At 54.4% G+C, this 25,331-nt stretch overlaps 1 protein-coding gene across 3 annotated transcripts; it reads left to right on the forward strand.

The window, feature by feature from the left end:
- The first annotated feature begins 4,433 nt into the window (after positions 1 to 4,433).
- VEGFA (vascular endothelial growth factor A) lies at positions 4,434 to 20,437 on the forward strand. 3 transcript variants are annotated; one of them, XM_011354720.2, is made up of 8 exons: positions 4,434 to 5,564; positions 8,573 to 8,621; positions 11,732 to 11,928; positions 12,669 to 12,745; positions 13,104 to 13,133; positions 15,046 to 15,099; positions 16,248 to 16,379; positions 18,685 to 20,418. In XM_011354720.2, exons 1-8 carry the CDS (start codon positions 5,499 to 5,501, stop codon positions 18,704 to 18,706), a joined length of 627 nt encoding a protein of 208 aa, XP_011353022.1. In that variant the 5' UTR covers positions 4,434 to 5,498; the 3' UTR covers positions 18,707 to 20,418. The 3 variants fall into 3 exon arrangements, with proteins under 3 accessions (XP_011353022.1, XP_011353023.1, XP_011353024.1); XM_011354721.2 differs by lacking the exon at positions 15,046 to 15,099 and having other exon boundaries at positions 4,435 to 5,564; XM_011354722.2 differs by lacking the exons at positions 15,046 to 15,099; positions 16,248 to 16,379 and having other exon boundaries at positions 4,436 to 5,564; positions 18,685 to 20,437.
- The last annotated feature ends 4,894 nt before the right edge of the window (positions 20,438 to 25,331 follow it).

Below are 25,331 nucleotides of genomic sequence, written 5' to 3' on the forward strand. Positions count from 1 at the left end.
TCCAGCCAGGCCAGGCTGACTGCTCTGCCTCAGTGCCTTCATAACATTCTGTGCCTCTCTTGGGGCCTTTTTCCATCCTACTTTCTATGGTAAGTGCGTGCACAACTGTCTGCAGCAACTCTCCATGCAGGCATTTTCATTCCTGTTTTTACAGACGAGGGAAACAGTGGGTCAGAGAGGTTGAGTAACTTGCCTACAGTCATATAGTTAAAAAGTGGCAGAGCCAGGAGTGCTACTTGGGTCCATTTGGATCCACAGCCCCTGCACTTTCCACTGCCTTACTTAGGTGTCCCTGTATCTTTTATAATGTCAGCACAATGCCTGGTGCCTGGTAGGCCTTGGAAAAGATCCCAAGCAAAGGCCCAGGTAGGGAGGGAGAATGTAGCTTTAGGACCATAGCTGCCACCTTGTGACATCACCTTCTTGCCAGCAGAGAGACTTTCTCCAAGTCTGGCAGGGGTGTGGACGGGGGCAGCAATAGGCAGGATAGGGGTCTGACTTTGAGGGGTAGGAAAGACTGGGGTATCAAGAAGTGAACATGCCTGGGGCTGTCGGGGAGAAGCAATCCAGGGAGACAGCCTGGTGTCAGGGAATTAAACTGAAGCCTCTGAAGGTGAAGCAGAGACTTGGCTGATGGGGCGAGGTGGAGGTGGCATGTGTAGGTGTGCTTCCCCAGACGGTGACTCTGCTCGGCCACTCTGCTCCTTCTTCCGCGTGCTCATCTCACTTCCCTCCTTTTTCCTGATTGGCTGCTCGAGGGAGTTAACCTCTCTGGCTTCCTCTGCACCCATGTTGTTACCAATCATCATCATTACCTATCATTACTTGAGTCAAACCTCCAGGTCTAGATGCAGTTAAGATGTTGCCACTGGAAAAGAGGCCCTTATTCCTGGCTTTCACTTTGCCTCTCCATTGATTTGTTGCAAAGACCTAGTAAGAGAGAGAGTGAGAGAGTGAGAGAGCGAGAAAGCGAGAGAGAGATTGACCCATAGCCACCCAGAGAACTGGGGAGAACCAACTCACTTCTCTCTTCTTCAGTTCAACAGGTTCATATTCCTGCCCTTGCTGTAGATCAGATCCAAGTCCTGATTGGTACATGGGGGGTCGGGACATCAAGTGAAGAAGAAGACCTTCATTTTATCACAGAGAAACCACTTGGAGAAATGTTTAGACAACAGCAAGACTTAGTGACTCTCTCCTCACTTGCAGAGGGGCTCTGTCCCTTTATCCATGGGCTTGGAGGTTAACTGCCCACACCCACAGGTGATAGCATCCTTGAACATCAGAGGTGACAGGACCGTTAGGAAAAAGTACAACTATTATGCTTTGGGCCCGGTCACTACTTCCTTTGTTTGGGGCCACAGCTGGCTCCTGACCACCTTTCACACTCTTCTCCAACCCACTCCTACCCCTCTCTCCCCTTCCCCCTCACTTGGAATACCTTCCCCTTCCTCCTAGGCTCCTTCTGAACTGTGCAGAGCCATAAGCTGAGGCCTCCCCAGCCCAAGTGTGGCTGAGGTTGTCTCTTGAGGGGACCCAGCATGACCTCTGTTTAGGCTGCTCTCTGCTCCATGTCCGACCTCTCGTCATGTTGTTGGGTGACCTTGGGTCCCTTTGTGCTCTTGCGATTCTCTGGAGGGACAGTCTGCCCTGACATTCCCTGCCCTGAATCTACCTGTGGAGGGAGGATAAGTAGAATTAAGTTTGTGGATTAAGTCAGTGGGAAGAGAAGGTGCTACAGAGACATGATGTGGTCTTATGATTGTTGATTTGTTCCTTGTTTTGTGTTTCTAGCTCCCATTTTTGAAGACTCAGGTGCATTGGGCTCTTAATTTGATGATAATGTGGGCTTTGGTGGGGTCCATGATAGTGTATTATTGTGAAAGCTGGTGATAGTATATCGGGGGATAAGATCCAGAGTCACCACCCCCGTCCCCCAAGTCACCCATAGGTTGTGTCTCTAAAATGAATGGTGGAGATGGGACACCCCTCCCTACCTGGGTCAAGGGTATTCAAAACCCCTCAGGCTAGGCTGCAGTTCTGCTCCCCTTATTCCCCTGGTTCCCTGGGCAGAGTTCATAGAGGGGACTTCAATTAGGTCATTGTAACACACATCGCTGAATGCCACCAAGGGGGATGATTGGCTCAGGTGGAGGAGAGCCCTGGGGTTATTAATTGACAATTGATGGCTACCCCTCCTTGGAATCCCTCTATCCTCCTCTCACCTTCAGGGTCCTTTACTAAGACCTCCTCTTCAGGCCTCTCCAGGGCTGAGGAAGGCTGAGGTGAGAAGGGATATGGAGGTGGTGCCACTGGGAGCTTCTGTCCTGGGCTCTGCCGGCTCCAGGGTAGGGATGTGGGAATGAGACTCTGCCAAGGCGCCCACATCTTGTGCTCCAGAGGTGTGAGAGGCAGACCAAGTTGGGTAAGGAGGATGTCTAGTGGCTTCCTTCTATACCCCATGCAGCAGTTTGGAGCATGGAGCCTAGGTGAGGAGACCTGCCTGGGAGGGGGCCCTGAGCCAGCAAGTAAACATTTACTAAAAAGTAAATTGTAAAAAGACCTTATCCCTGCTCCTGGGTAGCCTGCCAGGTGGTGGAGACAGGACTGGAGGCATGAATGATAGAATAGGAGAGAGTTGTGGGGAGCCAGCCTCTCTGCTCGCAGGGGCCTCGGGATACCACTCCTGTGTAACTGGAGTACTAAAGGGGTAACCTAGCACTCCCACCAAACCACAGCACCATGGGCTGGGATGGGGGTGGGGGGGCTGGCTAAATAATCTCCTTAGATCACTTTGATCAACTTGGGAAAAGTTGCTGCATTCCCATTCTCACTTTAGCCTCCATTCCCAGCCTAGGCCTTCACAGAGGCTACATCAGCCCCAGGCCAGGCCCTGGACAGATCTAGATGAATAGTAAGACTGGTTGGTCCCTCTCTTCCCACAGGTATCAGAGCCCCCCTTTGTTCCCTGGGGGAGCCTGAGAGTTGCTGGGTCAAAGCCCAACCAGGAATTTTTCCAGGCTGGGTCCTATATGCAGGGATGGGGTAGAGGGCCTTGGGGAACACTAAGAGAAGACATGGGGAGTTCAGAGAGAGAGGAGAGAGGTGACCAGCTGGGAGAAGTAGGCAAGAGATACTGGGGGACTGGGCAGGGCTGAGGATAGCCCCCTAATTCTGTTCAGAAGAGGAGCTGTGAGCCTGGGTTGAGGCTGATGGACGCCTTGGCCTCCAGCCTGGTGGGAGCTCCGGGCAGCTGGCCTACAGACGTTCCTTAGTGCTGGTGAGTAGGTTTGAATCATCACTCAGGCCCTGGCCTCCATCCGCCCCCACCAGCCCCTGGCTTCAGTTCCCTGGCAACATCTGGGCTGGGGGAGCAGGAACAAGGGCCTCTGTCTGCCCAGCTGCCTCTCCCTTTGGGCTCTGCCAGACTCCACAGTGCATACGTGGGCTCCAACAGGTCCTCTTCCCTCTTGGCCACTGACTAACCCCAGAACCACACGGCTTCCCGTTCTTAGCCCCACAAACTTGGTGCCAAATGCTTCTCCACAAGGACGCCTCCTTGGACACTTCCCAAAGGACCCCAGTCACCCCAGCCTATTGGCTGCAGCTCATTCTGATGTCAGTAGGCCAGATGAGGGTTCCAGATGGGCGCATTGGGAGACATCGGGCCCTCTGTGCCCAGCACCGGGCTCTTCTGTACATGGGACCATTCGAATCCAAAAAAAGGTCACTGTTTAGGAGGTCAGAAATGGTGGGATAAGGGGTAAATCTCCTTTCCCCCTCTTCTTGAGGCCCATTTCCTCTTGAGCCAGAACCGGAGTGTGCAGACGGTAGTCACTAGGGGGCGCTCGGCCACCACAGGGAAGCTGGGTGAACTTGCCAGAGCAGCGTCTGCGTGAGGACGCGTGTGTCAGTGTGAGTGTGTGTGTTGCTGGGGGGGGGGGGGGGGGGAGGGGAGGAGGGAGGGAGGGAGGAGCTGAGAGTGTTGGAAGGGATAGAATCTGGCAGGGGTCATCATCAGGATTCCAGTAGATCTATGTTTCCCTATCCCCAACCGTCCCTGTCCGACCTCTCTTTCCTCACGTTCCCTCCAATATTCCCAGCAAAGGTGGGGAATAGCTTTCGAGCCTTGTCCGCGCATAACCTCACTTTCTTGTTTTCTCCTCGCAAATACCGCGTGTGGGTCTCCGGGCAAAGGGGGGCAGATGGGTAATTTTCAGGCTATGAGCCTTGGTGAGGTTTCCCTTCACTAGGGTAGGTGGGGGGGCCTAGGCTTCACTAGGTGTCCCCAGGCGAAGGTGGCGCCGTGGGACCAGGACCGAGCCGAGCGCCGAGCGGCTGGAGGCGAAGGGGTCTGTCCCATCCTCGGGGGCGTGCCAGAGGCGGGGTCCGGGAGAATGGGGGCGGAGTAAGGCCTTTTTTAGGCGGCTGGTAGCGGTGAGAAGCGCAGAGGCTTGGGGCAGCCGGGCTGCTTGGAGGCCGCGGCTCGGGGGGCGAGTGGAGCCGGCGGCAGCGGTACTCGGTCTGAAGAAACAGCGACCAGGCGGTCGAACCCGCGGAGTCACCAGCCAGGGGTCTCTGCACTGGAATTTGATGTTCATTTATCCAGGGTTTACCCTCCTTTTTTCTTAAACATTTTAAAAATACCGTATTCTTTTCCGTTTTAATTTATTTTTGCTGCCCATTCTCCGCTTCAATCGGGCCGACCGTTTGAGGAGATTGCTCCTTTACTCCGCCAAATCACTCCGGATTTTGGAAATCAGCAGAGTGAAGAAAGAGGTAGCAAGAGCTCCGGAGAGAAGTCGAGGAAGAGAGAGAGAGAGACGGGGTCAGAGAGCGCGCGCGGGCGAGCGAGCAACGAGCGGGACAGGGGTAAAGTGAGTGACCTGCTTTTGGGGGTGACCGCCAGAGCGCGGCGTGAGCCCTCCTTCTGGGGATCCGGTATCGGACCAGCAGCGCTGACGGACATACAGACAGACACCGCCCCCCACCCCAGCGCCCACCTCCTCCGCGGCCGGCGGCCGACCGTGGACGCGGCAGCTAGCCGCGGGAAGGAGCCGGAGCCCGCGCCCGGAGGCGGGGTGGAGGGGGTCGGGGCTCGCGGTATTGCACTGAAACTTTTCGTCCAACTTCTGGGCTGTTCTCGCTCCGGAGGAGCCGTGGTCCGCGCCGGGGCAGTCGAGCCGAGCGGAACCGGGAGAAGTGCTAGCTCAGTCCGGGAGGAGCCGCAGTCGGAGGAGGGGGAGGAGGAAGAAGAGAAGGAAGAGGAGAGGGGGCCACGGTGGCGACTCAGCGCTCGGAAGCCGGGCTCATGGACCGGTGAGGCGGCTGTGTGCGCAGACAGTGCTCCAGCCGCGCGCGCGCCCCAGGCCCTGGCCCCGGCCTCGGCTCGGGGAGGAAGAGGAGCCCGCCTGGGCGCCGAGGAGAGCGGGCCACCCCGCAGCCCGAGCCGGAGAGGGAGCGCGAGCCGCGCCGGCCCCGGCCGGGCCTCCGAAACCATGAACTTTCTGCTCTCTTGGGTGCATTGGAGCCTTGCCTTGCTGCTCTACCTCCACCATGCCAAGGTAAGCTGCGGTGCCCGCCTGGCGCCGCGGGCCGCTGCGAGCGCCTCTCCTGGCTGGGGACGTGCGTGCGAGCGCGCGCGTGGGGGTTCCGTGCCCCACGCGGGTCCTTGGGCACCGGGCGCGCGGCTTCCCCCTCGATCCTCGTACGTGTAGGGGGAGGGGGCGCACGCTAGGTGGGAGGGCACCAGCATAGAGTCTCACCGCCCACGCGGGCCCTGCCCACCCACCGGAGTCACCGCACGTACGATCTGGGCCGACCAGCGGAGGGCGGGAGCCACGGGAGGAGGCCGAGGGGGCTGGGCTTGCGCTGCCGGCGGCTGCTGAAGTTTGCTCCCGGTCGCTGTTCCCCGACGAACTGGAAGTCTGGGCAGCGGGGGCGGGAGCCGGAGCCCAACAGGCCGGGGGTGGGGGGTGCTCGGACCTTGGACCAAGGGAGGGCAGAGAGCGGGGGGGGGGGGCAGGGCGCAGGCGCGAGAGAGGGCTTGCTGTCACTGCCTCTAGATCTCTTCGGTCCTCTCCGCTAGTTTGGGAAAAGTTTCGGGGTGGATTGCTGCGGGGACCCCCTCTCTGCCGGGCCACCTGCGCGGCGCCACCCCCACCCGTCCTCGCTTGCGTCCCGCTCGGTGCCCGCCCTCCCCCGCCCGGACGGGCGCGCGCGGCGCGGAGCCGATTACATCAGCCCGGGCCTGGCCGGCCGCGTGTTCCAGGAGCCACCGGGGCCCGAACGGGGAGTCCGGGGCAGCGAGCGGCGCCCTTCCCCCCGCCAGCCATCCGCGGGAAGGTGACCTCTTGAGCTAGCCCCGGCTGGAGGACCCGGAGACCCGCCCTGTCCCTTCCCGCCGTCCTCAGCCCCTAACCCCCTTCTGTGCTAGGAGGAATTTCCTGACGCCCCTTCCCCATTTCCTCCCTCGCGTGGAGAGAAGCCTCTGCTACCCCTTTATTTTTTATCTTTTGCTGAGAAGACCCATCCACCTTTCTCCGGCCTCGGAGTCCAGAGAAAGGATGGTCTCTGTCAGAGGTCAAGGAAGGTGCCAGGGCCCACCCGGGTGCTTTGTCGAGGCTCTACCTAAAGTCCAGACTTGGTGACAGTCAGCGTTCCTCCCTTCCCCCACACTTCCGAGTGAGCTGTGCTTTAGTTTTTATGGGAGGTGGGCCAAAAGAGGGTTTAGAAGTGTCGTTACCCCACTTTACACTTTTTGTAAAAATGGTTTGAAATTTGCTGTGACATAGGCAGTGTGGGACTAGCCCTCCCTGAACCTTTTGGAAGGCGCTCCTGCCAGCCTTGCAAACACACTTTGTCCGGGTGAAATGGGACGTTGAGCAAGAGCAGGTGGTTTTTTTGGACCTCTAAACTTGCCCACCCAACTTTCTTCTCAAAGCCACCTAAGAGGCCATTTTCCACCCCTCTCTTACACTTTCCCTCAGCCAGAGTCCCTTTGGGGAGAGGCAGAAAGAAGGAAATGGGCTGGGGTCTCTGATGCCACTGGGAGTTCCTCAGACTGTGACACCAAGGCCTTGGCTCCAGGCCTCCAAGGGTGGGGGGGAGGGGGAGGAGTGGCTAACTGGCCACAGTGTGACCTTCAGAGGCCCCCAGAGAAGGGCGTCTGGCCTCTCCCTGCCCAGAATCCCCCCTCCTTGCACCCCTTGGCCTTGGAGGGGGTACGAGGTTTCTGTCCCCTCTCCTAGTTTAGGGCCCAGAAGTGGAAAGCATAGGGGGAATGTTGGCAGAAAGAAGCCAAGGGGTGTCCTGGGGATGGGGGAGGGGCTGAGGTAGAGACTGGGGGGCCCCTGAGGGAGCTACAGTTGGAGGCTATCCAGCTAGGAGTCTGGAAACTGTTATCTGACCTTGGCCCTGGGGGCAAAGCTGGGGGATCTGGGGTGCATTGGGGGTGTGTGGGAAGGAGAGAGAGTGCCGGACAGATTGTGAGACTCACTGTCAATGGGTTTGCAGTTGAGTGGGCTAGAGGGCAGTGCGCAGTATCTACCCCTCAAGAGGGGCAGGTGGGGTGGGCAGTGAGAACTGGAGGTCCTCTGAAAGGGCTGGGAGAAGCCTTTGGCTGGTGCTGTCAGGCCCACATGGTTGGGCTTGTTGACCTTCACAGCTTCTGGGGAGGGGAGGAATGATCTTGTGGGGGTGGGGAGGGATAGGGGAGGCCTCAGGCCTAGGTAGTGCAGGGGGCCCCCTAGGGGCTGGGCAGTGCTAAGGCATAAAAAGCTTCCCTGGTTGTATTTGAGGAAGGTGCCCAGGTGAGAGAGACTTGGGGACCCCTCCAGTCTGAGAGGGAGAAGAAACCAGGGAACAAGGTAGGAGTGTGAAGCTTGAGACTTTGGAGGTACATTCAGGTCCCAGAGATATTTGCATATGGGGAGAAATGGGGCTTTATTCTTCCTCAGGGCTTCTGCTCAGGTTTTACCCTCCAGGCAACCTGTGAGTTTGCTAAATATTCCTGAGGAATGAAGAGTTTGGATGGGGGAGGGTGATTGGTGCCCTTCGGTCCTCTGCACCCCCTCCCTTCCCAGCACCAGCTCACCCTGGTATTTGTCATGTCAGCAGGAGAAGGTCACCATGTTGTTTTTCTCGCCCCTAGTCCTTCCTTCCTGCCCCAGTCCAAATTTGTCCTCCTGTTTGACCTTAATACTTAGCTGTGGCTTTGGACCAGGGAGTCAGGGGGTCTGAGAGAATGTACTTTCCTTACCTCGGCAATGGGCCCCTGGGAACCGGGAGAGGGAGATGTGGAGAAGGAGTGGGGACCTGGACTATGCATCATTCTGGTGTTTTCCTCCTGCATTTTGAGCCTCCCACCCTGCAAGGTCTGGTCAGTTTTATCTTCTCTGGCTTCAGAATTGGAGCAGTTTAGGGGTGGGAGGTGGGCTCTGTGCTGTGGGGAGCCCCTGGTGGTGCTCAGTTCCACTCGGAAGGCTTGGAGAAGCCAGAGGCTGTGTTGCGGGGGAGACTGACTGGGCCTGTGTGTTCCTGCTTATGTCTCATTCTTTTGTTTTGTCCTCAGTGGTCTCAGGCTGCGCCCATGGCAGAAGGAGAACAGAAAGCCCACCAAGGTGAGACCCCCGGCTCCTGGACCTCTCAGGGGTTGGGTGGGGAGGCACAGTTCCTTCTTTATTATGTTGGGGGAAGGAGCAAGGGTGCAGGAATTTGGGGATCAGGAAAGAGTGATATTAACCCTTCATTCTGGAAGACTCTGTTGCCTGCTTGGGCCTCTTCTAGGAACAGGACTTGTGGCTTTTTTCTTCTGGTCTTTCCGGTAAAATTTTCTTTGGAGAGGGAGCCTTGAGCATAGACCAGGAAGACAAGGAGAGTTCAGGTATCCCAGATGTCAAGGGAGGTGTCCCTTGTCCCCCCTGCTTTCAGGGGAAGATGGTCATTCTAAGCCAGCCATGTCTCACCTGCGGGGCCTGTGTGGATGGGACTGTGACCCTTGCCATCCAGAGATCTGGTTGTGCGTGAGCTGGAGGTGCAGAGGGCCCAGCCTCATGGAATCCCATCCGCTAGGTTGCATTCCTTTGAGGGTGGAGAGAGAAGCCCTACCGCCTCCCCTTGCCCTCTGGGTGGAGGGGGTTTGGGTGCTGTGAACTTCCCTCCTGCGCCAGCAGAGGGCTGACGATAGCTCTCAGGCGCCCCGCCCCCTGCCCAAGCCCTGTCGGCCTGCCTTTGTTCGCTGTGGTTTAGAGTAGGGAGCCTCCCATTTTTCTAGGGACGCCCAGGCTCTCCCTACCACTGAATGGCCTCTGCTCCAGCCTGGGGGAGGAGTGCCCTCAGGTGCCACTCCCCCAGCTCCTCACCTCTGAGGAGAGAAAGCCCTGGGGTCTTCCTCCAGGTAAATTTCCCTGACCTAAATCCAGTGTACCCAGAGAAGTGGCCAGAGCTGTGTTTGTACTCCAGGGCTCACGGTGATGCCCAGCCGGTTCTGCCTCCTTCCTGGCCCGGGAACCTTTCCTTGGCCGAGGGCCTGGCTTCTCGGCCACTCCACAGACTGTGCCACTGACGAGCCACCCGCTGCCAGTGCCCCCACCCCCTTATCCTCCCAGTGGTCTCTATGGCCTGGGAGAGGCAAGACAAATGGTCTTTGTTTGTTGGGGAAAAGGTTGTCTTTGAGAAATAAGGAAAACCACAGAAGCCCGATGTTGGAGTGTGTGTGTGTGTCCACGCCCTGTGCAAAAGCAGGACAGCTTTCTTTGGAGGCAATGGCTAGGTTGTGAAGGGTGCTGCCCTTCACTTCCCATGGGCCTTGGGGATTCCAGAGAGCTTTTCCAAGGAATTCTCATCTAGGGTCTTTTTACCTTCAGCTATCAGTTGTCATGGCCCAGGCTAGCTTTTCTGCTATCCTGTCCTGGGTGGGACCTGGGGCCCTGAAGTCTGGGCCATGTCTGTCCCCAACCATGACAAGTGTCAGGTTAACAGTTCTTGATTAGTCATCTTCTTCGATATAAACTTGGCTTAGAAACGGGCTTTTTTTGGACCCCTGGTCTTGTTTGTATTCTTTTTGATGGCGCTTAACCATTTTGTGGGTGAAGCATTCTGTGCCCATTGTCTGGATAGGGGAAGTGGAGACCTCGGGAAAGGCCCAGGACTGGCTTAGGGCCCCCACTGTACTTTCCATTTTCACACCTGTGGCCTCTCCCCATCCACTTTCCCTTAACTCTCTAAATTCTCCTCAACCCACCTATTACATCCACACCCCCAGGCTTCTCTTCCTTTGCCCCTCCTGGAGGAAGGAGGATGGGGAGGCTCAACTCTAGTCTCTGGGGAGAGACAGCCTTGATGAGGTTCCAAACTTGGAGTTACCTGGGTTGAGAGAAAGGAGCTTGTTCTCAGGGCTGAAAGTAGAAGATAAAGTCCCAGACGTCAGACTCTGTTTCAGCGTCTTTAGAGATCGGCCTAACCCACTTACACAGACGTACAGAGTCTGAGGTGCAGAGAGGGAGCGACTGGTCCAAGGTCACACCAAGTCATGGCCAGAGCCCAGTCTCCTTGCTGGCTGGATGCTGCCTTTTCCCTCCTGTGTAGGGGAAACTCATGTCAGGGACAGGATTGCTATGTGGGGGTGGTGGTAGGAGTTGTGATGGGGAGTGGCAGGCTGGGCCACAATTTGGAGTAGTTATTAAAGAGGGAGTCCTGAGTTTATTTACTCCCAAGGGCTGGCCCCTGTGGCCCAGAATTACCCCTTTATGGTCCGATGCACCTCAGGCTCCTCAGTCAGCCTGGGAAACTGTCTTTGCCCTGGTCTTCCTCCAGATCAGCTTCTAGAAGTGCTCTGTGGCTGCAGTGGCAGCACCGTTTTTCCATGATGCAAGCAGTTTGCCCTCTTGGGCGGGGTTATCTGTGGCTGGCAGGGCCTGCACAGCGTACCCACCCACAGCCACCCGCTGATTCCAGGCAGCCCAGTCCCTGTGCTGATGTCTGGGGAGGGGTCTGGCAGGTGGCAAGGTAACCCTGAAGCCTCCCTTCTGTTTTCACATGGCATGGGCTAGGGAAGGCTTTGATGTCTGATCTGATTTTAACTACCACTTACTAGCTGTGTGGCCTCGGGGCAAGTTACTCGGTGTCCAGATCCCAAGTGTAAAATGCGGGTCCTACCAGAACCTCATAGTAGTACCATGTGCGGAGAGTTGTTTGAGAAGACAACTATGGACTGCTGTTTACAGTGCCCAGCATATAATAAGTGCCCATTAAATGATTGTCGGTAGGTTGGTAGGGGTATGGCAGTGAATTCTGGAGCAGTGTAGGGAAATGGGGAGTAGGTTGGCCAATTTGGCTGTATCTCCTTTCACAGGAAGCTTAGAGCATTCCCGATAGGTATATTCCCACTCAAACTGTCCTCTGGTACAAAGTTGACCCAGGAATTGACTCAGGTGTCATGGTGTGAGGCAGGGGGTTCAGATGTGGCAGGCTATCTCCCTCGAAACCTGAGACAGTATTGTGAGATCTTTGGCATAAAAACAGGCCTTCATTAGTGTTGATAATGGGAAGCTTAGGGAGGGACTTCAACCACAGTCAGAAAGACTTAAGTTAGATTTGTAGAAGGACTTGCCTGATAATAGGTACCTCTCACAGAAACCCTGAGGAGTGGCCTTATAAAGCTGGGTGGAGATAGGGGCTGGCCATCCTTTGTGTGACCTGCTGGGCTCATGTATCGCCCCTTCCCATGCAGTGGTGAAGTTCATGGATGTCTACCAGCGCAGCTACTGCCGTCCAATCGAGACCCTGGTGGACATCTTCCAGGAGTATCCCGATGAGATCGAGTATATCTTTAAGCCGTCCTGTGTGCCCCTGATGCGGTGTGGAGGCTGCTGCAATGACGAGGGCCTGGAGTGTGTGCCCACGGAAGAGTTCAACATCACCATGCAGGTGGGTACCTGTGGGGAGTGGGGGTGGGGGACACTTGAGAGGAGAAGTCAGACTTGCCATGCTCAGCTCTTGCCCCCGAGTCAGTTAGGCGGAGGTGCGGAGGGGTTTTGCCTCTTTGGGGGAAAAAAATGCCTTCATTTCCCTGTCCAGGTTCCCAACAAGCCCCGACCACCCCTTCCTCTTCCCTGACCTTTGTCCCCTGGGCTCAGGAGGAAGGTGACACCTGTGCCAGGAGTCTGTCTTGCCTTCTCTCCCTCTTTGGGGCTCTGTTTGGGAAGCTGGATGAGTATGGTCTGTGGAGAATTTAAAAGCCAGTTGTTTGGTGCTGCATGGTGACGGTCTATCTCAGCCTGTATAGGGTGGAGTGGAGGGAGCACTGAGACCCTGGGGTGGGGGGGTTCGTGGGTTGCTACTAGGGGTCAGGGTGAGGCCTAGAGGGGATGAGAGGAGGGGAGGGATGGGGAGTGTTGAGAACCCAGGACCTGAATTCCCAGCCTGGCCAACCCTTGCAGCCATGTCTGCCCTCAAGAGAAGCAGGGGCTCCTTGAGGTCAGCAGGGTTGGGGGAGTTGGGATGGGCCTGAGGCTCTTTCTGGCAGAGCCCCCAGCCCCCCTACCTCCACCACCCATCCCTGCTCTATAGAACCCCTGGTTGCTGAGTGGCAGGAGCCACAGGGGTGTCCCATGTGGGTATGGCTGGCTGGGTCACTAATCTCTGTGATCTGCTTCCTTTTCCTCCAGATTATGCGTATCAGACTTCACAAAGTCCAGCACATAGGAGAGATGAGCTTCCTACAGCATGAAAAATGTGAATGCAGGTGAGGATGGAGAGTCACGGATTTATTTGTTCAGCAAACAGATGCAGGGTACCTGCTCTGTGCCAGGGTTAAGCATGTTCCATGTGTTAGCTCATTTCTACTTTCTAACTGTGTAACCTTGGGCACTTCAGTTTTATACCAGTGTGCCTCAGTTTCCACATCTATAAAGTGTGTACAGTAATAATATGTACCTAATAGCATTGTTCTAAGGATTAAGTGAGGTATGTGTAAAGAGAGTAAAACTGTATTGACATAGCATAAATACTAAGTTAAGTTTCTATTGTTATTATTATTGTCATCATTATCATCACCTTCTGAACCTCTGTTTTGTTCTTTCCTCTTTCTCTACCCACCGCAGACCAAAGAAAGATAGAGCAAGGCAAGAAAAGTAAGTGGCCATGACTATAGTTCTCCTTCTCCTTGGTTGGTTTTCTTGGTTTTGGGCTCTTGGCTTCCTCTCTCAGGGGGTCTGATGGCTTCATCGGGTCAGGGAGTTGGTCTCATGAGGACATGTGGCAGCGGTGGGATGGAGCAAACTCCAGGATTATGGCTCTAGAATTAGTGACAAAATCCAGCCTGGAGCCCGGAGCTTCCTTTGGGAGATGCGACATGTTCTAGGCCTCCAGGTCATTCCTGGCCAGGACTTCGGTTTGGGTGTGTCGAGGGGCAGTCTGGACACTGGCTCCCTGGTTTGCTCTGGTCTCCCATCACCCACAGCAGGGAGAGGGAATGGGTGGCAGAGAGGCCACCTTTCGTGTGTCAGAGGAAACGCCCTCTTAAGGTGCCTGCTGTGGTGGCACAATTGGATTTGGGGCCAGCAGGGGTGTTTTCTTGGTGCATGCCCTCTTGTAGGAGTGAAGCAGGTCAGAGACACTCAGCTGTCTTGGCCAGGGAGAAAGAATTGAATGTTGGTTATTTTCTGAGGCTTCCAGTTGCTCAATGTGGAAGGTGGGGTCAGGGTGAAGCAGGGGTTGGGGGGCATGGTGTGGGGGCAGCGAGCCTTCAAGACAGGGCGAGCAGCTGGCATGGGGTATGAGTGTGCAGGAAAAGAGACTGAGAGAGAGCACCAATGTCCTTCCCTCCCCCCACCCCCACCATCCTATCTGCTCCCAGTGTTCTGGAGACACTGAAGCCCCCTAGGCCTCAACCCCTTGCCTCTTCCCTAAGTCTCCAACTTCTAGGATTGCTGTAGCTACCAGAGTAGTGATATGAGAGAGTAGGTCGGGGGGAGGAGAGAGAGAAAAGGTATGTGTGTGTGTGTGTGTGTGTGTGTGTGTTTAGACCTTTTTACTTCTAGCACTTTCTCTCAGCAAGAGGGAACAGACTTGCCCTTTACCTCGATCCCTTATAGCCCCTTTTTTCCCCTGTGGCAGACATTCTGAGGGGCATTTTCTTGAGCCTGGCAGGTGTGGAGTGTGCAGGTTCCCTTAAGGGGGACAGGCTTCAGCCTGTCCCCCTTTGCCATTCCCCAAATGCCTGCTTTGCCCACAGGGAGAGTAGGGGGCTCGTCTGGGCTCGGAAGAAGGTCTGGCGAGATGGTATAGCAAACAGGCTTTGGCAGGCTGGGGATAGAGCTCCCTGCCAAGTGACACCCAGGTCCCTCCTCCCCATGCCTCTCTAACTCCCACTCCACCCTCCTGCCAGCCTGCCTGGGGCTCTGAGGACACCCAGCCCCACCTCTCAGCCCAGGTTATGGCTGGGGAAGCTGATGCTTTTATGTGCCGCACTTGGTTTTGTGCCAGTCCTTGGTTTTGTGCCAGCCCCGGTGGAGCTGCTTCCCCCCCACCCACCCCCCATTCGTGGAGGCAGGACTCCTAGAGGGATCCTCTTGCTATTGCACTTGGAAATGAAGACAGAAGGTGCCCGAAGCACAGCCTGCTGCCCCTGCCTCCCACCCCATCAAGTCAGGTCTCTGACATTCTCCCCAAACTCTGGCCTAGCTTTTATAGCCCCCTGACCTTCAGGGTCAGTCTTGCACAGGGTTGCTGGCAAAGCGCCTGCCCTTGGTGCTTTGCCCCCTGTCTCGGACCAGGAGCGACCATGAGCATGGAGGCCCTTGGGGCCTGGGCCCTCCACCCAGCCTCTGCTCCCCACCCAAAACCTTGCCAAGGGCTGGGTTTGCCACGCCGGGGTGGCCAAAGTAAGGTGCCTGCTGCCCTGACCTACATGTGTATGTAACCTCTTTCCTGGAGCCCAACTGCCTCTAGTCTCCTGAGCATGTCCTATACCCTGCCCTTCTCACTGCTTCTTTTCCTCCCCCTGCCCACCCCGCCTTCTGGCTCTTTTTTTTTATTTTCCAGAAAATCAGTTCGAGGAAAGGGAAAGGGGCAAAAAAGAAAGCGCAAGAAATCCCGGTATAAATCCTGAAGCTTGTATGTGGTGCCTCTGCTGTCTCATTCCCTGGAGCCTACCCAGGGCCCCCAATCTAACTCCTGCCCACAGGACCCCTTAACCCTCCTCCCTCCCTCCCTCTCTCCCTCCTTCCCTCCCTGGCTCTAATCCACCCCTCTGCCCCAGTGTCTCTCTCTCACTCTCACTCCACTAATTGGCACCAATGAGTAGAGTTGGTGGTGGCGTTGCTGGTCCAAGGTTGGGGGCAGGTGGGTGGGCAGTGTGGGCCTGGAGGAATCGTGGAGGGGGCTCTGGCTTGGCTGGGCACTGCCTTTCTCTCACCCACTGGGCACTGGTGGTGGGCCCATGTTGGCGAGGGTGCCGGGCACTAGTGCCTGCTCACCCGACTGGCTTCCGTTGCTCTAGGCTTCTGCGCTTGTCTGGAAGCTGAGGGTGGTGAGGAGGGCAGATGTGGTGTGAGGAAGGGCTTGAATGACATGAGGCAGCTTGTTGTTGGCTGAAGGAGGAGGTCGGATGGGGTCAAGCATCACCTGGCAGCCCCTCTCATGGACTCTGGAGGGGAGTCCCCTATTCTGACCTAACCCATGGCACCCACAGAAGCCTCCTTGTAGGGCAGCTGCTTCCTCTGGGTTGGAGGCTGTGGTGGGTCCTGCCCTGGGCCCTTTTGGCTTGTGGACACTGCCTCTGGGCTCAGCCTGCGGATACACTCTATTTTAGCCCACCTTTGGTGGCGGGACCTAGGTATGAGCCCTTGCACAGGGAGAAGGTGGCCCCCAATTGCTGTCCCCAGCAGGCGAAGCGTTAAGGCGTGCTCTTCTAGGGGCAGTAGCTGGTGGGGCCCTGTGGCCTGAGACTTGCACTCGTCCCTGTGGGACCACACTGCCCCTTACTGCAGCCCTGTCCTTGCACTCTCTGCCCGTCTGTCTGCCTCCTTCTGCGGGCAGTCTTCCTAGCCAATGCTGCCTCTTTCCGCCGCTCTCTGTCTTCTGCTGTAGCACTTGGATCCTTCCAGGGCGTGGAAGGGTGTGGGGGCCCATGAGCAGGGTGGGGGCGCCTCTGCACACACATTAGGGGGTGTTGCATGTTTTTTTTTTTTCTCTCTCTCTGCTGACGCTCTAGCTTAGATGTCTTTCCTTTTGCCTTTTTGCAGTCCCTGTGGGCCTTGCTCAGAGCGGAGAAAGCATTTGTTTGTACAAGATCCGCAGACGTGTAAATGTTCCTGCAAAAACACAGACTCACGTTGCAAGGCGAGGCAGCTTGAGTTAAACGAACGTACTTGCAGGTTGGTTCCCAGAGGCCGAGTCAGAGAGGAGCTTCACACAGAGGTGGAGAGAGAGAAAGAGAGAGAGAGAGAGAGAGAGAGAAAGAGAGATTGAGAGAGAGAGAAAGAGCACCTGAGAGGGGCCAGCTGCTTGCTCAGCTTCTAGCTGCCTGCCTGGTGACTACTACCTTCTTGGCTCGCAGGGCCCCAGCGGTGGGTGGTGGGCACCGGCCTGGCCTGGCAGGGCCCATTCAGAGGTTGCCCGGGTTGTCTGAGTGGGTAGTCTGGTGTGGCCTAATGTGGTGGTGTGGAAGCAAGCCGAGTGTTGTGTTCCGTGGTCCTTCTCGTGGTGGCTGTTGGTCCTGACCTTGTGATTACTGCCTTTGTTTGCTACTAATATTGAGGGCCCTTCCCGGTGTGGGGGACTCTCAGGGACGCTGCCCTCGACAAAGCGCAAACACTCTCTTGGGGGCCTTGCCCTCCGAAGTCGGCACCACCGGGGTTCTCACCCCCCAGTGTCTCTCCACAGGTGGCAGAAGTTGAGTCCCTCCTCAGACTGGGGTTCTGGAGGGCATGGGCTCTGGTTGTTGTTTTAGGGCCGGTAGGAGATTTAACATCTGGGCACACTAGATATCTTTAATACCTTAGTAGTCATGGCAACAACCCTAAACAGCCCACATATTTCCGAGTGCCCCAGGATGGGTGAAGGGAGGGGCCACTCCCTCTTTCCTAACTTTAGACTGTGAACGCCTCATACCTGGGCCTGGTTTTTATTCACCTGTGTGATACCCCCTCTCCCAAGGCATCTGTATCTCTGTTTCTTGTCCACAATGAGGACAAAGGAAGTGTTAAGTGTGGATAGGTGAATACATGAGTGAGTTCGGAGGGTGAGGTCAGGAACACAGGGCCGTGACAGGTGGCTGGCAATCTTTTGATGCCTTGACTGGCGTTTATACCCGTCTGGCCTGTGCTCAAAGGCAGGGAGCCCTCTAAGCCAGAGTGTCACCCAGGGAGGAGGGGCTTTTGTGGCGATTCCCCAGGCAGGGCCACTATGTCCCCTGGCTAGCCCAGATGCTCCATCAACAAAGTCTTTGGAGTCTGGCTGCCTCTTCCCACCTGCCATGTTCCTGTGGCTTATGGGTGTTCAGAGGATGCTGGGGACCAGGTCTTGAGGTGTTGATGTGGGGCTCTGTTTGTCTTGGTGGTATTTGAAGATAGGAAATGTATATAGTGTTGGGAATGGGGGCTCCACTTAACTCCAGGGCTGGATGAGGGGTCGCCACATCCCCTGGAGGCTTTGGGGAAGAAGAAAGGCTTGCCATGTTAGGGTTTTTGTAGAGATTATTCTGCAGAGACTGACTGTCTGGGATGGGGATGTCTGAAGTAACTTGGGAGCTAACTGAAGTTACCCCAGCTTTCAGAGACCTCCCCCAAGCCCAGACCTGGCTATATGGGGGAATTCAGTACTCCAGACTGGAGGCTTAGGATCCCCGTTCGAAGGCTCTCAGAAGGGCAGGGCCTGCTCTAACCCGTCCTCACAGTTGGGAGGGTGAAAGACGATCAGCCCAGCGGCAAGGGCATGAATGGGAGTAGCACAGCCACTGATTGTCTCTCTCCCACCCTAAGTTAAATAGCATATTAGAAAGGAAAGGCAGCCTAGCACCTAGGGCCTGCTGCCGCCAGTGAGCTCAAGAAAAGAGGAAGCTTATCGCCAAGGCTGGGAGGGTGGGCCTGGAGAAGGGAGTTGCATCCCTCAGCTTCCTGGGGCCCCAGGCCCTGCTGGCCCCCCTTCCCTTGGGAGCCTCACTTCTCCGGGGGCAACGCCTCCCCTTCAGCTGGCTGTCCCCGTCTGGGCCTCTGCATAGGCCGGTTTCCCTTGCTCACTGTCTTCCCCAAACCAGCCCCACAGAGACTGAGCTAGAGCACCTCCTTCTGCAGGGACCCTTTCCTGATTAACTTGGTCCAGCTCTGGTCACTCTTCCGCTTTTAAATGTCAAGTAGGGACTGTTCTTTAGTACGTATTTATTTGTTGCTTGTGATGAGATGTCTCCATGTCCTTGTTTCGTCTCAACTAGATCGTAAGCTTTAGAGGGCAGACTGGGAGCCCTGGGCAAAGCTACTTCTCAGACAGTAGCTCGGACAGGGACCCCCTTGGACAGGGGCTGGCTCTCTTCCTCCACCCCAGGGCTCCCTGAGGCAGGACCATGCTTTCATTGTCCTCTCCGCTGCAGGGACTCGGGCTGCCAGGAAGGGGAGGCTGCTGGCCTCACCACTAGGTCTCCTCACCTGGCCCTAACCGCCGGACTCTTGTTTCCGTTCCCCGCAGATGTGACAAGCCAAGGCGGTGAGCTGGGCTGGAAGAAGGAGCCTCCCTCAGGGTTTCGGGAACCAGACCTCTCACCAGGAAAGACAGATGTAGAACGACTGATAGAGAAACCGCGCCGCTGCCACCACACCACCATCACCATCGACAGAACAATCCTTAATCCAGAAACCTGAAATGAAGGAAGAGGAGACTCTGCGCAGAGCACTTTGGGTCCGGAGGGTGAGACTCCGGCAGAAGCATTCCCGGGCGGGTGACCAAGCACGGTCCCTCTTGGAATTGGATCGCCATTTTATTTTTCTTGCTGCTAAATCACCGAGCCCGGAAGATTAGAGAGTTTTATTTCTGGGATTCCTGTAGACACACCCACCCACATACATACGTTTATATATATATATATATATATTATATATATATATAAAAATAAATATATATGTTTTATATATATAAAATATATATATTCTTTTTTTTTTAAATTAACATTGCTAATGTTATTGGTGTCTTCACTGGATGTATTTGACTGCTGTGGACTTGAGTTGGGAGGAGAATGTTCCCACCCAGATCCCAACAAGGAAGAGGATGGGAGGAGAGACTCTGGCACGATCTTTTTGTCCCTCTTAGGGAGGCCAGGGTCCCCTCCCTTGCCTAGGAACATGCAAAGCCAGGGCATGGGGGCAAATTTGGCCTGCTTTTGGGAACATTGACAAACCCAGTCCTGGTTCCAAGCCTCTACCCCAAGTCAAATGGACAGAAAGACAGACGACAGGTACAGGGACGAGGACGCTGGCTCTGACCAGGAGTTCGGGGAGCCTCAGGACGCTGCTGTGCTTTCGGGGTCCCCTCTGCATGCTGCACGGGCATCCTGCTCCCAGGGGCACTGCCTGGAAGATCCAGGAGACTGGTAACCTTCGGCTACTCTCACCTGCTTCTGAGATGCCCAAGAGGTTACTGACAGATGTCCTAGAGAAGAGAAGAGAGACGCTGGTGGAAGAAGAGCGCCCGCCGACGGCTCGTCGTCCGAGGGAAGGGCCTCCTGCTTGGGCCCGTTCCCTGCTCCCCTGCCCGGGTGCAGCCCAGGAGGGCCTGATGTCCTCAGACCATTGAAACCACTAGTTCTGTCCCCCCAGGAGACCTGGCTCTGTGTGTGTGAGTGGTTAACCCTCCTCTGTCCCCCACCCGACCCTTCCCGCGGCACAGAGAGACAGGGCAGGATCCATGTGCCCGCCATGGAGGCAGAGAAAAGAGAAAGTGTTTTATATACGGTACTTATTTAATATCTCTTTTTAATTAGAAATTAAAACAGTTAATTTAATTAAAGAGTAGGGTTTTTTCAGTATTCTTGGTTAATATTTAATTTCAACTATTTATGAGATGTATCTCTCTCTTGCTCTCTCTCGCTCTCTCTTATTTGTACTGGTCTTCGTGTATAAAATTCATGTTTCCAGTCTCTCTCTCCCTGATCGGTGACAGTCACTAGCTTGTCCTGAACAGATATTTAATTTTGCTAACACTCAGCTCTGCCCTACCCTTTCCCCTGGCTTCCCACCACACATTCCTTTGAAATAAGGTTTCAATATACATCTACATACTATATATATATTTGGCAACTTGTGTTTGTATATATATATATATATGTTTATGTATATATGTGATTCTGATAAAATAGACATTGCTATTCTGTTTTTTATATGTAAAAACAAAACAAGAAAAAATAGAGAATTCTACATACTAAATCTCTCTCCTTTTTTAATTTTAATATTTGTTATCATTTATTTATTGGTGCTACTGTTTATCCATAATAATTGTGGGGGGAAAGATATTAACATCACATCTTTGTCCCTAGTGCAGTTTTTCGAGATATTCCGTAGTACATATTTATTTTTAAACAGCAACAAAGAAATACAGATATATCTTAAAAAAAACATTTTGTATTAAAGAATTTAATTCTGATCTCAAAGCTCCTCCTGGTTTCTCCTTCTCCATTGAATCCTTGTTCCAGACTTCCTCCTGCCCCCTTTCCCTCCTCCCTTGGGAACGTGGCATTTATCTTAGGTCCGGGAAAGGGGTCCCAGGTGTATAAGATATGCGATCACTCCTCTCCTTGCGCTGGGGGGGGCCAGAGTCCTTCCATCCTGGTTGGGCTGGTCCTAGGGAACCTCTCCATCCTCTGCCATGATATGGCAGGGGATGGGGTGGAGCTCTGGAAATGGGGGAGGGTGAGACAGCTCCTTAGACGGGAGGCGAGGGCCCTGCAAGGGAGTGGTGCTGCCTTTGGGAATGTTGAGATCCTGGCCTTGTCCCTTGGTCAAGGAAGGAACTGGCCATGTGGCTGAGCTCGCTGCCCAGGGAACAGGAGAGGGCTGGGTTTGGCTATGGGACCTTATTGGCTGTAACAGGCTGGGAGTGGGAAGGAAGTGCTCATGGGGGCCCGGACCCCAGGGTGTAATTTTGTCTTACTTAGTCCTGGAGTTCCTTGAACCTTTGGAAGGTAGACCCACAGCTCTGGTTGCCCCTGAGGGGACATCTCTCCTGTGGTCCTGGGGGAAGGTAGGAGCTGTCTGGATCTTTGGCATTTATGAGCAATGTTTCCAAATCCACTACCTCTAGCCTCTTTTATTCCTTCAAGTGAATATTGGTATTTATTGGGCCAGCTATCATGCTAGGGCAATGGATGCTGTTAGGACTAAGACACAATTCCACTCCTATGGATCTGGTGAGGAGACAAATTCATGAAAATAGAAAAATACATCTAGCTCGGGGGTGGAGGATGTACTGGGGGTGGCAGAGTCTGGAGGGTCTTTTCATGACATTATCTCTAGACTATCCCTTAAAGAAGTGGTAGAAGAAGACAGAACAGGGAGGAGAATGTGGAAGCGTTGAAGCGTGGAAGCGTTGAGGCAGAAGGGAGAGTGTACTGAGCAAAGGCATGGAGGGGGCGCTCAGGCAGGGAGTGGGCGAGGGGGGAGGCTGGAGAGATAGGCAGGGGTAGCTCATGGGAAGCCTGCAATGCTGCCACCATGCCAAGAGCCTGTGACCTGTCCGGGATGAGCAGTAGCTGAGGGGTTTTAAACAGGGGGTGTCCCAGCCGTGTGGCAGGAAGGCGTCGGGGAGGCCAACAGGAGGCTGTCGCAGTCTTCCGGGGGGAGATGCCGAAAGAGGGGTGGTGGTGACTTCAGAGACTGATTGAGAAGGGCCCCCTCTACCTCTCCAGGCTGCACTGTGAGGAAGACAGGAGGCAAGGTCCTTGCCCTCACGAAGCTTTGGTCAAGTAAGCACTCATTTCCCAAGCACTTTCTAGCTGCATGCTCTTATGCTGGTCAACACTGAATCCACACGACTGCCTTGTGAGGTGGGGGCTCTTGTCATCTCCAGGAGATATTTGCCTGAATCTCTCAGCTGGCCTCCCAGATTCCTCTCTTGCCTCCCTTTAGTTGATTTTCACACAACAACCAGAGTGAACCTGTTGAAATGTAAGCCCAATCATGGCACCTTTTGGCTCAAAAGCCTGCACGGACTCCATTTCATCCAGAGAAAAAGCCGAAGTCTGTACACGGCCTTAAAAGCCCTACACTGTCCAGGCTGCCTCTACCTCCCTGACTCAGTGACTTCTGGCCCTGCATGGTCACTTGGCTCCGGCCACACTGGCTTCTCTGTTCCTCAAACTGCAGGCATGCTCCCTCCTCAGGGCCTCTGCACAGGCCATTCCCTCTTCCCGGAGCGCTCTTCCCCAAGACGTGGCGTGCGTGGCTCTCTTAATCCTCAAGTGTTCTCACCTTCTGAGAGAGGCCACCTTGACCACTGCATTCATGACCGACACCCCTTTCTCACTCTGCACTTTCCACCACACCCTCCTTTATTCCCATAGCACGTACCGCCTTCTAACATGCTCTAGGACAGAGCCGCCCGACACAAATATCACGTGAGCCACGTATGTAACTTTTAACATTTTCGAGGAGGCAGATTTTAAAAGGTAAAAAGAAATAGGCGAAATTGATTTTTACTTAACCCCGACACACCTAAAACATTCCAACATGGAGTCGATATGAAAATCAATGAGCGATTTAACTCTGTTTTTAAACTAAATCTTTGAATCTGTTGTATATTTTATTCTTGTCTCGCATCTCAGTTGGAAGTAGCCACGTTTCCAATGCTTAACATATGCGTGTGGCCAGTGGCTGCCATTTTGGATAGTATCGCTCGAAATTTACTCCCCCTTTGGTCTGTTTTCATTCCCCTCCCACCCCCCACGACTAGGATGCAAGCAACATGAGGGCAGAGGTCTTTGTCTGTCTTGTTCATTGTTGTGTTTCCAGCTACTAAAACGGTGCTTGGAACACAGTACGTGCTCAATAAACATTTGTTAAATGACCGATGTCGTTTGAAACAAGCCTGGCGACCGAGGGTTTCACTCCAAGGCTGTGGAAATAGGTAGATGAGGGCTGGCACTGGTGTGAGTGGTCGGTGGAGGGTCTTGCTAACAGGTGTGGATCTGAGCAGCGCTGGGGTAGGAGAAGGGGACTCAGTGTCGGCTGTAGGGATTAGGAACAAAGAGGCTTTTTCGTTGGCGCCAGTCAATGTCTCCTCCTTTTAGCAGCCCCAGAGACGGGATACATTATCTCTGCTTGGCAGGGGAGAAGCAAGAGGCTCAGAGAGGGTAAACTTTCCCAAACATTCATGTACGGCCAGTAAATGGCCGTGCCAGAATTTAAACCAGCTTTCCTGACTCCAGTTCTAGTGCTCTTTCCACCACATCACGGTTGCCCCAGGCTAGGGCAGAGCATCAACAAATAAAAATGAATCGTCTAGACTGAATACAAACAGGCAGAATAAAAGTGGGACAGGGGGAGGATGTGGTGGTGGCCAAACCTAGGGCTGAAATCCAGACTTCCCCAAGTGTGGTAAGGCAAGGCAGGGGAAGGCAAGAGATGTCTCAAGGGGCTGGGGTTCATCAGTGGAAGATCCGAAACCCAAGTACGAAAGAGATTGCAACATGCAGCCTCGGAGTAGAGAAACAGTCTTTAAATAGATTATGGAGAAAAGAAGGATAAAATGAACATGCTGCTTCCCCCAACTGTACAAAACCTGCTCATACACCCCCTACAGCCTTCTCAAAGGACTGCTCAAGGCCCAGGGAAGACTCGATCCAGGCCCAATGCTTTCGTCGAGCCATCAGGCCTGCTAAGCTGCCCCTGTGAGGCTCACACCCTCTTACCCTGGTCTGACCACCGTTTTCTCCAGAGAGCCACAGTGCTTCTTCTCAACTCTGCTCTTCCCACTCTGAGTCCCTTTCTCTTTTTCCTAAGGAATGACCTACCCTGGTCACAGCCCCAAAGGCCCTTGAGGTACTTGCTTCTCCAAAGAAACTGCCAGGCTTCTCTCCTCTCTCAGCAAGGAGATTGGGTGGAGCCATACAGACCTTGGCGATTCTGGATCAGTTATTAAGACCATCGTGGTGGCCTGTGTGTGAATACGGCTGCCAACATTCTTCCACCCCTGTGCCGGCATGCTGCTCCTCCCATCGAGTCGTCTATTTTTCCTCCTTTGGGCTGGCCTTGGAATCTGCTTTGACTAAGAGGATGAGGCAGAGGAGATCCTGGGGCTTTCAGGCCTAGGCCTTAAGGGACATTGCAGTTTCTATTTTTGCCCTGTTGGAAGGCAGCTGCCATACTATAAGGAAGTCCAATTATCCTGCTGGAGAGAGAGGCCAAGTGGAGAGAAAGAGAGAGGCTCAGGTAGAAATAGTCCCCAGCTGTTCCAAATGAGGCACCAGACACAGGAGTGAGGTCGTTTTGAGTTCTCCAGGCCCTGGTGGGCCATTCTAGACAACAACACATAAAGCAGAGAGAGGCCATCCCCTGCCCGAATGTTGAGAGTTGTGAGCTGGTTGTAACATAGCAATCTTAACTGAGCCAGCCAAGTAAACAGTCACTTTCTTGAGGCTAGGACATTTGCCCCTCCCCATCCATAAGTTTTTACTGGTATGCATGATGGTCTCAGGGGGTAAAGGGAAGTTTAAGGATGGAAGGACATATTGCTAAAAAGATCAGAGACCATGGGTATACCCCGGGCGAAGACTCAGGACTAGGGCTGACCCAGGCAGGACAAAATATTGTCCAAGTTTCTAGAGAGAGAAGAGCAGTTCAGTTTCCTTAAAGCCTCATCAAGGGAAAGTAGACCTTACCTACAGCATGAGGAAGAGAGGCTAGAGGATGAGAGGAACTGGCAGAGAGAGAAGCACAAGGGCTTTGGAGGAAAAGGTTAGGGACTCTTTTCCATCCCTTCCCTTCTTCCCTCCCTCCCTCCTTCCTATCCTCCAGCATTTATGGATTATCAGCCATATGTGCTATGCCCTGGTATTGAATGGTTTCTCAGCTATTAGGGGTGGCTTTAGCCTAGAGACGGGGGATGGCCTAGATGACCCTTGTGAGGCCTCACTGGGTTGGCCTCAGAGTTGTTGGGAGGGAGACAACTCAGCTGCATCCACAGGACAGTTATCCATCAGGACACAGGGAGTGGGGAAGGGCAAGACAGGAATCAGTAAATATTTATAATGTGCCTGGAAGGGAAAATGCAAGGCAAAGTTAGGGCCTGGCTGAGCATTTGTAGAGGAGAGGACAGAAGCGACTCAGAATGGGGAAGAGCTACAACCG

Source organism: Pteropus vampyrus, unplaced genomic scaffold (genome assembly GCF_000151845.1).
Source record: "Pteropus vampyrus isolate Shadow unplaced genomic scaffold, Pvam_2.0 Scaffold18, whole genome shotgun sequence".
Taxonomy (NCBI): Eukaryota; Metazoa; Chordata; class Mammalia; order Chiroptera; family Pteropodidae; genus Pteropus; species Pteropus vampyrus.

Coding starts and splice junctions, on each gene's coding strand:
- VEGFA (XM_011354720.2), top strand. CDS start 5,499: ATGAACTTTCTGCTCTCTTGGGTGCATTGGAGCCTTGCCTTGCTGCTC. Junction 12,746..13,103: donor CATGAAAAATGTGAATGCAG/GTGAGGATGGAG, acceptor TACCCACCGCAG/ACCAAAGAAAGATAGAGCAA. Junction 13,134..15,045: donor GATAGAGCAAGGCAAGAAAA/GTAAGTGGCCAT, acceptor TTTATTTTCCAG/AAAATCAGTTCGAGGAAAGG.